Raw genomic sequence first — 15,804 nt, 5'->3', positions numbered from 1 at the left:
TTTATCAAAGCGTTATCTGGATGTTGTCCACTACATGGTGTTATTGTGTAAGGGTGCATTCACATGACAGTAGTGTTTTGCTGTCCGCAAAACATGGATGGGACTGCAACGAGCGCTGTGTACGGATTACTGCTCCTGCCTGTGCCCCCTGATCTTGACTAAATCCTATCACAGCACCTACATATGTGCTATGCCAGGATTTAGCTAGACTGGGGGGCAGAGCTAGCGCCGGATGGTGATGGGTGCCTGAAGTTACTGCTCCGTGCACTACAGCATCCTTCCAGCCTGGTATCACAGTGATAACGGTCAAATATGGTCAAGATCGGTAATCCCAAGACAGTGGAACATACCAGCCACCCGGAGTCGGGGGTAAATAGCGGAGATATGGAGGAATTTATAAGGAAAGCCGCTGTCACATATGTCTCCAAGATGAATCCACGAGCGGCGAGCCAGAGACAACAAGAGGAAGCAGGCGCAGCAAGCGGAGGTGAGATTGAATCGGACAACCTCCCTATATCTCGCTCATATCTAAAAGAAATTCTCTTAACCTCACTATCCTCAGCGCTGGAACCACTGAGCGCTGACTTAACGGCCATAAAGCAAGATGTCCGTTATATAGGAATGAGAGTAGAATCCTTAGAGGATTTAGCTAGGCTAAGCAGGCTCCTATCTGAGCCCGCTCCGCACACATGAAAGCTCTTAACAGCAGAACATTGATACAGGAGCGCTTTTGGCTGAGCGAAGCGGTGTACGAATGTAATGATTTTACAGCGCTTAGGAGAAGACAACTTCAGATGGCTATTTCTCTATCAAAAAAGTAAAACACATTAATAAAGTATATTACAAAAAAAGTTTTTAGGACATGCCAGTAAGTAAGTTTGTTAAACGTTTAGTTACTCTTTAAGCATTGTAAAATGGCATTCTGTTATGAATGTATGGTGCCAAACAGAGCTGTGGTACGTATGACAGAATCTCCTAACACAAGCTTGCGTTTTTTTTTTTTTTTTTATACTATATGACTAATATAACTGTAAAGATCAACTTTAAATATGCAGGAAATAGAATATTTAAAGTTTTGCAATATCTATAAACGTTTGGAAAACATCCTTTTTCAGTTAAATAATTGCCTGTGAAAAAGGTCATAGGAAGATTTGTGAGACCCATTCATAAACATATACGCATCATGAGCAATCTCACTGGTAAAAGGACTGAGTCATAGCAATTCTGAAAATTCCAGAACTGCAAACACGTGTCTGACCTAAAAGCCACAAGGTAGCTAAATTATAAATACTGCGAGGGATATCATCATAACTCTTGTATGGTGCATTATATAGCCGCAGGCAAACAGCAAGTGGAAGTCTGCATACTGGTTAACCCTTACCTCTACTAGAACTGCACTTCATTGGAACATGAAATGGAACGGACTCAAATTATCTGATTAACTGTATTTTATCTAATACTATGTCTGCTTTTTGGATTTATACAGCCAAACTACCGTACATCCCATGTTGCCTAGAATAATAATGTATAAATATTATTGGTATCAATGTGTTTCACATGCAGTCAGGGAAGCTTAAAGGGAACTATATAACCACAGGAGCAGGGCTACTAATCCTATAAATGGTGTAAACTTAGACTGGGTAGACATGCATTAAATGTATCCCAGTGGGCCAGACAGGATGACACATTTGGTGCATAGCTAGATAAGCATAACTTTATACAACTATTGGTTGGCTTACTTTGCAGAATTGTACACTAGATTTGTGGTGAAATGTTGGTGCAAAGTTTGGTATATTAGGCTATAGTGTTCACTAGCCTGATAAGCCATGTCCCTAGATACACCAAACTGCATGAAAGATTAGCGCATTTTATGACAACATGTAGGTGCGGTCACTTTTGTAAAAGTGAGCCAGTGTTTTAGGATTGCTGCCCTGAAACGCTGCTGCCATATGCTTGATTCGGCATGAGGCACTGGTTCCTACATGCACTCCCTTTCCACTCTCCTCCAATATTGTACTGACCAATTTTTTGGAATTGCTGACAACTTATCAGGTTTAAAACCTAAAGCAAACATAAAGTTCAAACTAGTTGCTGCAGCTTTTTATGATTATTGGCCCACTGAGATGATAGTTTAGATTATGAGTTTACACTACGGTGATTCCAACTCACTATTGCTCCTTAACCCTCTACAGAGCCATGTGAAGCCTAGAAAGTCTTCTCCCTAAAGCTCTTAAAAAATGAAAATTCACCATTATCACATCATTTAAACTGAGCATAGACACTTGCCAAGAAAAATGTTGAAACAAAACTTGGGGATCATTAAATAATCATCTTTTTTCTAAGTGGAAGAAACAGAGCCAATAACTTTGATTGCGTCTGGGAAATAAAATATTACAGTAAAATGCTGATGAAGGGATACCGCACTGCAGAATGGCAGAGTCCAAGAGCTTGACATCTCTTTATGGCGACATATTTGGATCTAGTTAGCAGTCCTGAATCCAGTGGCGACTGTAAGGAATACAAACCTGCATTCTTCTCTTCAGACATAACTGTGTGACATAAGGAGAGTAATCGGAAAAACTCCTGCACATGATGCTCTTCTAGCTTTATGGCCTCGATTAAGCTGTGATCATAAAACTGAAACCTCCTATCAGCAAGGGTGTTGAATGAAAAGTCCACTGGAACAGTTTTCTGGAAAATAAAGACATGAACATTCAAAACGATCTCTCTTAACAGGCACAAACCAGTAAATGGATAAAATCCCCAATTAACGATAAAATATGGATGAAATCATATATGATCCAAAAGAGTGCCACTATCATAATTCATACATGTGGAAATCAAAATGTATGACTGCCAGAGGAAGGTTAATCCCTATTTATCTTTAGTGACGGCCTTCTGGATTGTGCCTTGCTTGAACAGTCACTGACCCAAAATGTCACAAAGTTCTCATGAGAATCAAGTGTTATAATCTAAATCTCCGTTTATTACAAGCAGCTGTGCTTGCACATTGATAAACTACGGTCATACTTTTTATGTGCTATCATTTTTTTTTTATGACAGACATTGACGTACATCCAGCATCCACACCTCTTGACAGAGAAAGTTTTCTAGTACACAGTAGCTATTACATTACTTTGCAACGTATCCCACTCCAGTTATACAACCCCTATACAGCTCTTTTTACATGAGTTTAATTTTAGTATACACTTTTCTGAGCGTATGCATGTAGCATTGTATTTTCAACCTGCAGGCAGCATGTGAAGGTATGACCGCACAGCATGTTATATTCAACTGTGTGGCTGTAAGGCAGGGGCGTAGCTATAAGGGGAGCAGAGGTAGCAGTCGCTACCGGGCCCAGGAGCCTGAGGGGCCCAAAGACCCTTGTGCCACATAAGACACTGGCATTATAGAAAGTGCATGCTGGTCAATATACACCTGTGGTTGTAGAGAAGGGGTTAGGTCAAGAATTTGGCATGAGAGGGTGCCCTTTCAATGTTTGCTTCAGGCAGCAGGAAGGCTATGTGCTACCCTGCCCCTTGCCAACAAGCACTGAGGGAAGGGGGGCCCAAGCCTTTAGCTACGCCCCTGCTGTAAGGGCTGCTGCAGGCTCTGATTAAACAAATGAAGACTGCACTGTTCATTGGGTCTGCATTGTTAATAGCTGTGCGGCACCTTCCATTCCGTGTTGCCATAAACAATACAGACCCACTGAACACTGCGGTCTTCATTAGTTTAATTAGAACCCACTGTGGCCCTTTTGGCCACGCAGTACTCGAACGCAGCAAAGCCACAACACAACTAAGGCTACTTTCAGTAGTGTTTCTATTTTCCAGTATTGAAATCCGTCATAAGTCTCAATACCGGAAAAAACGCTTCCGTAATGCATTCCGTTTTCATACCGGAGAGCAAACCGCAGCATGCTGCAGTTTTTTTTTTCAGTCATGGGACACGGAGCAAGACTGATCCGTCATGAACCCCAATGCAAGTTCATGACAATAGAAAACAGATCCGTCCCCCAATTTTTCAGTTGAGTTCATGACAGATCCGTCATGGGTATGTTAAAGATAATAATACCGGATCTGTTCATAACGGATTCAGATGGTTGTATTATCAGTAACAGAAGCGTTTTTTGCTGAGCACTGCCGGATCCAGCAATAACGTTAGTGTGAAAGTAGCCTAAGCCGTGTGGTCATACCCTTATAGAGCAAGAGGGGCTGAGCAGACTGAAATACAGTTTTGTGGGAAAAGATTCAGTAAAACTAGTAGTTTATGAATTTAAATATCTGCTTATTCTGACTTCTCTTGTGTCATCAGTGATTGATATCATTCTCTGTGTAAGGGTTTATGCACATGACCTTTGTGTGTTTTGCAGTATGCAAATTGCGGATCCGCAAAACATGGATGGCGTCCGTGTGGGTTCCGCAATTTGCGGAACAGCACGGACAGCCATTGATATAACTGCCTATTCTTGTCCGCAAAACGGACAAAAATATGACAGGTTATATTTTTTGGGCGGACCACGGAACAGAACAACGGATGCAGACAGCACGGATGCGGCCCCATTGAACTGAATAGGTCAGCATCCAAGCCGCGAAAAACTGCAGCTCGGATGTGGACTAAAACAACGGTCGTGTGCATGAGGCCTAAGTGTGTTTACATAGATAGCTGTCAGTCACTGGTAGTTGCACACAGGAAGTTGTTACCAGTGATTGATATGATTCTCTGTGTAAGTGTGTATACAGAAATAGCTAGTAGTTACTGATAGCTGTATACAAGGGAGCTGTTTATCAGTAATTGATAGCATTTTCTGAGCAAGTGTGTATAGAGAGATAGCTGTCAGTCACTGATAGCTGTACACGGAGGTTGGCCTAGAAAAAGCAGAGATAGACAAACTTATAAATTACAAGTTTCACTAAAGCTTTTTCCATAAAACTCAGATCTTCCTGCTCTATAACATGCATACTTTGCAAATTTTGTGGTGACAGGTTGTCTTTAAGTCACTTTTTGACTATAAATGAAAGAGAATAGGTTTGATAGGCATGTGTAGCTGGAACAGATATTACCAAAGTCTGCTATTTTTGATGTCCTTCCTACTCATAAACACAAGATTTAAGGCAATCATTATCTTTGTAATTATATTGTTTGATAAATGCTAAATTAAGCAAACGTCTAATCTTTATGAAAATGTCCTACTATTTTGCTGCTGAAGAATTTGTATAACTTCTTTACCTAGCTAACTGCCCTGGCTGAATCTGACCAGACAATGTTACTGGCTCTGTTGGCCCTCTATGCTCTTCATGCTCTTAAGTGCTAGGCCTCATGAACACGGCCATTCTGTGCATTGGGTACCGCAATTTTGCAGTCCCCAAAGCAGAGCAACATCCGTGCGGCGGCCAGGACAGATAGAGACGCATCAACTTAAATTGGTCCGTGATCCGTCACAGGGCACCCCACTGATCAGCTGGTTGAAGATAAGGCCGCGCTCTGTGCAAGCGCAGCCATCCCTTCATTGTTTACCTGCGTGCCATCGATTACAAGCCGCCCAATACACTTAAATGGGACGGCTCCTTCCTATTCAAGTGTATAGGGAATCTCGGAAAGCCCCGATGGAAAAGTAATATGGTTTTGTTTTGCATGATTGCAGCCACTATATTTTTAGATTAAGCAGTAAATCTACACTGAGATGCTGTGTAATATAGAAATACACAAACATAAATGATCAATACCTCAGTAATTTCCACTTTGCGACCCAGCTCATCACGCACTTCACCTAAAAAAACAGAAGCGTCAAGAGGCCATAAGACTCAGCATCCATCTACAATTCTTAAACATTTGTATATTCAAAGAGACATGCTAATTAAAACGTGTATAATGTTTCTGACAAGCTAGGAAAAAATGCATAAACAGCATATTGGGCAACGAAAACTATACACAACACAAAACTGAAGAAGATTTTGAGGTAGCAGAATCTTTACTAAATTATTAAAGCACATTTAAACTAGACCTCCTCCTTCAGTGGTTTTCACCAGATTTATACAATAAAGCAGATTTATATCAGCTCTGTTAGGATGCCTTCACATGCTGCACATTTTGTTGCAGAATTAATCAGTTCCATTCATTTAAAGGGGTTTTCCAGGAAAGGATAGGTCATCAGTATCAGATCTGCGGGGGTGCGACACCTGGGACCCCCGCTGTTAGAAGAGGCCTTGAGCACTGCAGCCTCTTTCTAGGCCAGTGACATCACTGTACATTGGTCACATGGCCTAGTTGCAGCTCAGCCCCATTCAAGTCAAGGGGGCCAAGTTGCAATACCAAGCACTGCCACTATATGATGTATGGCGCTGTCTTTGAAAAGCTGCCAGGGGCCTGCATTGTTCACCAGAGCTCTGGCGAGTACAGCGGCAACCTGAAACAGCTGATTGGCAGGGGTGCCAGGACTTAAACCCCAGCTGATGGGCTAATTATGACCCATCTTGAGAATAGGTCATCATTATAATTTCCCGGATCACCTCTTTAAATGCGAAGGCATGCACATGGACTTCTGTAAAACCTATTCAGGTTAAAGGAACTGATTTTCAGTGCTGGAAAATGTTGCTACAAAATCTTCAGCATGTGAAGGTACCATTAAAGCCTATGTGTGCCACATTGACAGGGCGCAGAATCTTAGAGATCTCTGAACTAAAAGCAGGAGGAACATGGTGCTGGAAAAGCCTCTAGTGTCCTTCAATCTAAGCATAACTAGGGCCCAGCTAATAGACCCCATCAACTGTTCCGAGGGAATATTTAGATGTTTCTATGACTATTAAAGATGTGTCAATGATGATTAACCGCTTCATTAACCTCTTAGTGACTAGCCTGTTTGGGGCCTTACTGACCAAGCGTTTTTCTTCCTTTTTTCATTGTCGCGTTCCAAAAACTATAACTCTTTTATTTTTCCGTCTATATAGCTTTATAAGGGCTTGTTTTTTGAGGGACAAGTAGTAGTTTTTAATGGCATTCATTATTGGTATAAATAACATAATATCTTTATTCTCTGGATCAGTACGATTAAAGTGATATCAAATACATATATATTTTTTTACATTTACATTTTTTTTTTGCAGTTGCCGCTTCCCAAAAAAACATAACTTTTTTATTTTTATTTCTATGGAGTTGTGTGAGAGCTTGATTTTTGTTGGACGACTTGTATTTTTTATTGGTATCATTTTGAAATAAATGGCGCATTTTGATCGCTTGTTATTATGTTTTTTCAGTGGCAACTAAGAATAAGGCCTCTTGCACACAATTTTTTTTCCCGTTTCCATTCAGTTTTTTTGGGTTCCGTATACGGAACCATTAATTTCAATGAGTCAGCAAGAAAAGTAAGGTATGCCTTCCGATTCCGTTCAAAGATAGAACATGTCCTATTATTGTCCGCCTAACGGATAAGGATAGTACTTGTTCTATGAGGGGCCAGCTATTCCGTTCCGCAAAAAACTGAATGCACACGGACCTCATCCGTATTTTTTGCAGATCCGTTTTTTGCGGACCGCAAAATACAGAAAAACCCATGAGGTTGTGTGCAAGAGGCATAAATTAGCAATTCTGTCTTTTTTTACAGCGTACATCCTAGGGGATAATTTGTGATATTTATGTAGTCCAGGTTGTTACGGACGCAGCAATACCAAACATATGGGGCAGATTATATATTATTTTATTTACCACTTAATAGTCCCACAAGGGGATTATAACAGACAGCCGCAGCCGGTCTGGGGTCTAAATCAGAGCCCTGCCAGTCTTCACACACATTGGCATCCCGGTTTCGCATTTGCGGGGTGCCGATGGAAGACAGAGGGAATGATAACAAAAGACCGGAACTCTGTGGCTTGTAAAGTTGCTTTTTTATTGTCACATGACTCGTTTTCAGCAATAAATATGCCTTTTTCAAACAGTGTGTAAATACATAAACAAGTGCATTTAAATAGCCAGCTCCAAGAAAATAATCAATCAATTACCTATGGACGTCACATGAGGTAAACATGCAAATCAGGTGAAAAAAATAAAAAAAAATAAGGAAAAACGTTTATCAACAATAACAAATGTTGCATTATCCAATTCATATTTTAGTCTCTGATTATAGTGAAAATTCAGATCGCTTAGCTTCAAGAATCACCAAACTGTGAATCAGAGCGAAGAACCTATAAAAAAATAAAAATAAAAAAACTATAGAAAACTATTCAGTGCATACTCGCGATTCAGACCTAAGGTTCTAAGGTCTAGAGGCGGTGTATCCAATATGCTTCTCATTTCACTTGGGGGACCCGTGCAGCGCTTAGACTAGGCTACCGTAAAAAAGCAGAGGCCCAGCCTAAGGCCCAACAGTGACCGCCGTAAAAACACATATCGGTGGTCACTAAGGGGTTAAAGGCTTTCCGGTGCCATAACTTTTATTTTTCCATTCACATAGCTGCATGAGGACTTGTTTTTTGGGAGACAAGTTATACTTTCCAATGGCACCATTTATTATTGCATAAGATGTTGTGAGAAGCTGGGAAATGGGGTGGAATTGGAAAAAAAAATGCAATTCAGCTTCAGTATTATGGATAAAGTTTTTATGGCGTTCCCCATGCAGTAAAACCAAACTGTTACCTTCATTCTTTAGTTTGGTACGATTACAGCAATACCACATTTACTGTATTTTTCGCCCCATTAGAAGCATTTTTTTTCCTGCCAAAAGTGGGGGGAAAATGCCCCTGCGCATTATAGGGCGAATACTAATAAGCACTTCCTAAGCGCTCATTAATACCGGAGGACCAGGAAGCGGTGAAGGCTCCGTACTCACTGCTTCCTGGTCTTCTTCTGTTGGCTGTGCACGTCAGATCACAGCACAGCCGACGGTGGAGGAGGAGGAAGAAGAGCGCTGGAGCAGAGCTGTCCACAGCAGGAGAGGTAAGTGTTTTTTTTATCTTATAAAAAATGAGGAAATATGGGGCTGCTGGGGGATGATCTGAGGCAATATAGGGGCTGCTGGGGATGATTTGAGGCAAAATGGGGCAGATAAAGGATTGTCTATGGGTATATGGGGGTGCTGATCTGAGGCAATGGGGGCTGCTGGGGGCTAATATTAGAGGCAATGGGGGCTGATATGAGACTACTGGGGGCTGATGAGAGGCATATGGGGGCTGGTGAGAGGCATGGGGCTCTTATCTGGGGGTCATTCATATTGGGGTCTGATCTGATGTCTTGTTGGGGTCTGATTGGTGGTCTGACCTGAGGTCTAATGATTTTTTTTTTCTTATTGTCCTCCTCTATAACCTAGGTGCATCTTATAGGACGAAAAATATGGTATATAGTTTTTCTTGTATCTTAATACTTAAAATAATTTAAAAAAAATGATTTATTTTTATGACATCACCATATTCTGACCCCCCAACATTTTGTGGTTATGGAGTTTTAGGAGTCTCATTTTTTGGCGTGTGTATGACTTTTTGATTACTTATACTCAATTTTTATTAGGTGAAGGGACAAAAATGGGAATCTGCCACTTTGCCTTTGTTTTCCATTAAGACATTCGCTGTATGGATACATACATGTATATTTTAATAGTATAGAGGTTTTGGGACATGGCAATGAAAAGGATCTTTATCATTTATTTTTCTTATAGTAAATGGGGAGTGATTTAAAACTTGAATTTTTTATATTATTTTTTTTTATTTAAGAGACTTCAATATGTGATCTTTACATCATTTTTCCTATACACTACAATGAATCATTGCAGTGTATAGGAGATTTGAGATGTTCCTATGGAGCCCTGCCACCATTAGAGTACAGCCCTCTTGGGAAAAGCCACCTCAGATGCTGTGGTCACAATTGACTATGATGTCTGAGGGGTTTAAAACAGCAGAAACCCTGCTATTAAATACCATACCGCCAACATATATACTTGTACGGCGGCACAGAAGGGGTTAATTAATTTTTCTTATTAAATGGCCTACTACATATTTCTTTACATCCCAGTTTTGAAGGCTACAATATAGGGAGCTTTGCCCATGTATGATTCAGCCTATAGAAACGTGCAGTTTTGTGGACAAAATGGCTGTTTCCAGGCAAAATCGTTCGCGACTGCCTCATGTAAATTTATGTCAGCAGTCGGGAATAAAAAATTGTGACACACAATCGACAGCCGCGGCCATATCAATACAGGGGGCATGCCGGGACGCCTTGAGCCTGCACTATAGGCTCGTTCCAGTGACACCACCACTCTCCAGGATTATATCTCGCATCCGGACATATGGACACCACGCTGGATACGCAAGTCCCCTTACCAAATAACTTTATCTGTCATGAAATGCATTATTTTTGCTAGTCCTGAGGTTCTCTATCTATGTGAATCCTGCTGTTATTAATAGACGGACGGTAATTTGTATGGTGGTGTCCGTAATATCGCCTCAATTGTGTGGCATGTGAACAAGTCCCTATCTTGACATATTTATTTGCATGGATTTATCACCTACGTCTATGTGATTTGTGTATGAATGACCACGTTTTCAGATATATGAATTGCTACGTGGTGACATTTACATACCGTTGCATCTATATATTTTTTAGTTTCATTATTCCTGGTGCAGGACACTCTGTTGTTTACGGTTTTGGTCCCCTGAGGAGCCTAATACAAACAAGGCGAAACGCGTAGGGACATTGTACTTACATTTTAGTACATTAATTATATTCATTTTCTGTGCACTATTGCTTGGGGTATTTTTATAATTAGGGGGGTGTCGTATGCACACTGGTTGTTATTTTTGATAAATATAGACTAGTCTAGGCTCCACAACAGGAACAGCATTATCCGTCACCGTTATCAGGGTCCTCCAGGGAAATATAGGAGGCACGAGATACAGGATCGCCCCTATCGGGGCGGCTATTCCGTTTATAGGCAGGGCCACTATAATAGGGGATGCAATAGGGTTATTGCCCCTTTAGACAATTTATTCTGTCTGGTTACCCGCTTACAACCAAGGAGACCATTGACATATAGTCGTTTTGATATTTTTTGTCCTATAATTTATTTTTGTATTCAAGGGTCCAACATTTTAATAATTTTGATTAAAAGTTATGTCTTAGAATTAATGGTAACTCTGTGAAATCACACAATCGACAGTGTCTCCTCATGTGGCTCTACACCAAGATTGTTATATTCAATAAGGTAGGGCTAGTGGTTCAGATTTGCTGTAATTAACAGTCATGTGACTGTACCCTGTGATGGTAAGTTTTGCTATTCTTTATTTGCAAATAAACTGCATATAGTTAAGCTGTGCCATGCCCCTTTTTAGGACTCTTGTTTATGCTATAAGACCTCCTGAGAATCCCCAGATCCCAACTAAGTATAGAAACTGTATAGGGATCTTAGATTGTGAGCCTCATTGGGGACAGTGTGATGCTAAGGTCTGTAAAGCGCCGCAGAATATAGAAGCGCGTATAAGTGCATCAAATAAATAAATATATACACAGTACAGACCAAAAGTTTGGACACACCTTCTCAAAGAGTTCTTTATTTTCATGACTAGGAAAATTGTAGATTCACACTGAAGCAATCAAAACTATGAATTAACACATGTGAAATTATATACATAACAAAAAAGTGTGAAACAACTGAAAATATGTCTCATTCTAGGTTCTTCAAAGTAGCCACCTTTTGCTTTGATTACTGCTTTGCACACTCTTGGCATTCTCTTGATGAGCTTCAAGAGGTAGTCACCTGAAATGGTTTTCACTTCACAGGTGTGCCCTGTCAGGTTTAATAAGTGGGATTTCTTGCCTTATAAATGGGGTTGGGACCATCAGTTGCCTTGTGGAGAAGTCAGGTGGATACACAGCTGATAGTCCTATTGAATAGACGGTTAGAATTTTTATTATGGCAAGAAAAAAAGCAGCTAAGTAACGAAAAACTAGTGGCCATCATTACTTTAAGAAATGAAGGTCAGTCAGTCCGAAAAATTGGGAAAACTTTGAAAGTGTCCCCAAGTGCAGTCACAAAAACCATCAAGCGCTACAAAGAAACTGGCTCACATGCGGACCGCCCCAGGAAAGGAAGACCAAGAGTCACCTCTGCTGCGGAGGATAAGTTCATCCGAGTCACCAGCCTCAGAAATCGCAGGTTAACAGCAGCTCAGATGAGAGACCAGGTCAATGCCACACAGAGTTCTAGCAGCAGACACATCTCTAGAACAACTGTTAAGAGGAGACTGTGTGAATCAGGCCTTCATGGTAGAATATCTGCTAGGAAACCACTGCTAAAGGACAGGCAACAAGCAGAAGAGACTTGTTTGGGCTAAAAAACACAAGGAATGGACATTAGACTAGTGGAAATCTGTGCTTTGGTCTGATGAGTCCAAATTTGAGATCTTTGGTTCCAACCACAGTGTCTTTGTGTGACGCAGAAAAGGTGAACTGATGGACTCTACATGCCTGGTTCCCACCGTGAAGCATGGAGGAGGAGGAGGTGTGATGGTGTTTTGCTGGTGACACTGTTGGGGATTTATTCAAAATTGAAGGCATACTGAACCAGCATGGCTACCACAGCATCTTGCAGCGGCATGCTATTCCATCCGGTTTGCGTTTAGTTGGACCATCATTTATTTTTCAACAGGACAATGACCCCAAACACACCTCCAGGCTGTGTAAGGACTATTTGACCATGAAGGAGAGTGATGGGGTGCTGCGCCAGATGACCTGGCCTCCACAGTCACCGAACCTGAACCCAATCGAGATGGTTTGGGGTGAGCTGGACTGCAGAGTGAAGGCAAAAGGGCCAACAAGTGCTAAGCATCTCTGGGAACTCCTTCAAGACCATTTCAGGTGTCTACCTCTTGAAGCTCATCAAGAGAATGCCAAGAGTGTGCAAAGCAGTAATCAAAGCAAAAAGGTGGCTACTTTGATGAACCTAGAATATGACATATTTTCAGTTGTTTCTCACTTTTTTGTTATGTATATAATTCCACGTGTTAATTCATAGTTTTGATGCCTTCAGTGTGAATCTACAATTTTCATAGTCATGAAAATAAAGAACACTCTTTGAATGAGAAGGTGTGTCCAAACTTTTGGTCTGTACTGTACATACAGTTTTAACACCCCTATTATCCATGTTCTTCAGTGATCATTGTAAATAACCCATAGTCAATCCTAGCAACAACAAAAAATGAATGCAAAACAACTTCAAAGTTATGGACATAGCAATAGCACAGTATACATATCATTTTACTAACCATATAGTCTTCCATTAATCGAACATTTATTAAATATCATGATGTTCTGCGTAAGTGTCCCAGTTTTGTCAGAGAATATGTATTCTATTTGCCCCAATTCTTCATTAAGGGTTGTAGTCCGAGCCTCAGCAGGGGTGCCTCTTTTAGAGTAGAACATCTTACGGTCCCAGTTGATAAAGTAACTATGTCCCAGTCGAATAACTTCAACACTGTGAAAGGTAAATTAGCAAAATAAACAAGTAGTGGTATCAAAATGTATTCTATATTGAAAATAACAATGTCAAAATTAAATAATTCATATTAAGGCTGATGGGGTGATGTATATATAAGCATGCTTTTCACAATGAAATACATGGAAAAGCATGATGAATTATATTATTTTTTAATTACCCCAAATAAGTGCAGTGCTTTATGAAAAATGGTCTTTACATAGACAGTAATTTTCTTCTTTTATACAGGAAGAAAACAAAGATTTAACGAAACAGACTTTATTTTTTCACATAGCCATATGAGGGCAGATCAAGTTATATTATTTAATGGCTCCATTTTTTTTTACTATAGCTGATCGTGGAAAACGGTAAACAAATTCTTTATTGGGTAAAATTGAAAAAAAAATAAAAGGCAAGTCAGACCAGGCTTTTTTGTTTTTACGACATTCACTGTATGCTAATAATGATATAGTGCTCTTATTCTGCAGGTCAATAAAATTCCAGCAATACCAAATTTATATAGGCTTTTATTATATTTAACTTTTATTTAACTTTTTAAAAGTGCATTAAAAATATATTTTAAAAAATGTAAAAAAATAGATTGCATCAATTTATGTATAATTTTATACTACTGTGTGTTTAATTTTAATTTATTTTTTGCAGGGTGCGAGCTGTAGTTTTTTAGAGGTACCTTTTTGCGGTACATATGAATTTTTGATCACATTTTATAAAAAAAAATTTAGGGGGTGCGTGACAAAACTGTTGACCATTAGAATTTTTTCTGTCTCAGCATTCACCGGGCAGTAAAATATAACTTGCAAAAGCCGCAGCAGCACAGTCAGATAAAGTGAACTGGGTGCAATTCCTCCAGGAGACTGGCTAATTCTCCAACGCACTTTCCAAAGAACGAGGCAGCACTTCCAGATTAACGTGAAGAGGGTGAAGACCCCAAACTTTAATTCCCCAGCTTGTTCTCGGTTCTTCAAAGTAGCCACCTTTTGCTTTGATTACTGCTTTGCACACTCTTGATGAGCTTCAAGAGGTAGTCACCTGAAATGGTCTTCCAACAGTCTTGAAGGAGTTCCCAGAGATGCTTAGCACTTGTTGGCCCTTTTGCCTTCACTCTGCGGTCCAGCTCATCCCAAACCATCTCGATTGGGTTCAGGTCCGGTGACTGTGGAGGCCAGGTCATCTGGCGCAGCACCGCATCACTCTCCTTCATGGTCAAAAAGCCCTTACACAGCCTGGAGGTGTGTTTGGAGTCATTGTCCTGTTGAAAAATAAATGATGGTCCAACTAAACGCAAACCGGATGGAATAGCATGCCGCTGCAAGATGCTGTGGTAGCCATGCTGGTTCAGTATGCCTTCAATTTTGAATAAATTCCCAACAGTTTCACCAGCAAAGCACCCCCACACCATCACACCTCCTCCTCCATGCTTCACGGTGGGAACCAGGCATGTAGAGTCCATCCGTTCACCTTTTCTGCGTCGCACAAAGACACTGTGGTTGGAACCAAAGATCTCAAATTTGGACTCATCAGACCAAAGGAAAGATTTCCACTAGTCTAATGGGAAGAAAACCATTTCTCAGCTTTTATTTACATTTGAACAAAAAGTGTCCAGTCCAAAATTATTCATACTCTTCACAAACTGTCACAGTCTGTGGGAAAATGCAAAGTTCTATACCATTCCAAATAGTCCAAGCTGTTCTAAAGCATCCTAATTACCCTGATTAATTGGGAACAGCTGTTTAAGGCCTCTTTCACACTTGCGTTGTCCGGATCCGGCGTGTACTCCACTTGCCGGAATTACACGCCGGATCCAGAAAAACGCAAGTGTACTGAAAGCATTTGAAGACGGATCCGTCTTCAAAATGCTTTCAGTGTTACTATGGCACCCAGGACGCTATTAACGTCCTGGTTGCCATAGTAGGAGCGGGGAGCGGGGGAGCGGTATACTTACAGTCCGTGCGGCTCCCGGGGCTCTCCAGAATGACGTCAGAGCGCCCCATGCGCATGGATGACGTGCCATGCGATCACGTCATCCATGCGCCTGGGGCGCCCTGACGTTACTCTGGAGCGCCCCGGGAGCCGCACGGATGGTAAGTATGCTGCTCCCCCGCTCCCCTTTACCATGGCTGCCAGGACTTTAGCGTCCCGGCAGCCATGGTAACCACTCTAAAAAAGCTAAACGTTGGATCCGGCAATGCGCCGAAACGACGTTTAGCTTAAGGCGGATCCGGATCAATGCCTTTCAATGGGCATTCATTCCGGATCCGGCCTTGCGCCAAGTCTTCAGTTTTTTTGGTCGGAGCAAAAAGCGCAGCATGCTGCGGTATTTTCTCCGG

General features: G+C 41.0%; 1 protein-coding gene across 1 annotated transcript in view; it reads right to left on the bottom strand.

Annotated features, from left to right (window-relative positions):
- ATP8B4 (ATPase phospholipid transporting 8B4 (putative)) overlaps positions 1–15,804 on the bottom strand; it is a 397,315-nt gene that overhangs the window by 89,917 nt on the left and 291,594 nt on the right. Inside the window, exons 13-15 of the mRNA XM_044279613.1 lie at positions 13,248–13,456; positions 5,730–5,773; positions 2,526–2,691 (exon numbers count right to left, since the gene is read on the bottom strand). Coding sequence (XP_044135548.1) covers positions 2,526–2,691; positions 5,730–5,773; positions 13,248–13,456 — 419 coding nt within the window. The remainder of the gene's footprint in view (positions 1–2,525; positions 2,692–5,729; positions 5,774–13,247; positions 13,457–15,804) is intronic.

This window comes from Bufo gargarizans, chromosome 2, assembly GCF_014858855.1.
Source record: "Bufo gargarizans isolate SCDJY-AF-19 chromosome 2, ASM1485885v1, whole genome shotgun sequence".
NCBI lineage: Eukaryota > Metazoa > Chordata > Amphibia > Anura > Bufonidae > Bufo > Bufo gargarizans.
This window is presented reverse-complemented; position numbering and strand designations above follow the sequence as displayed.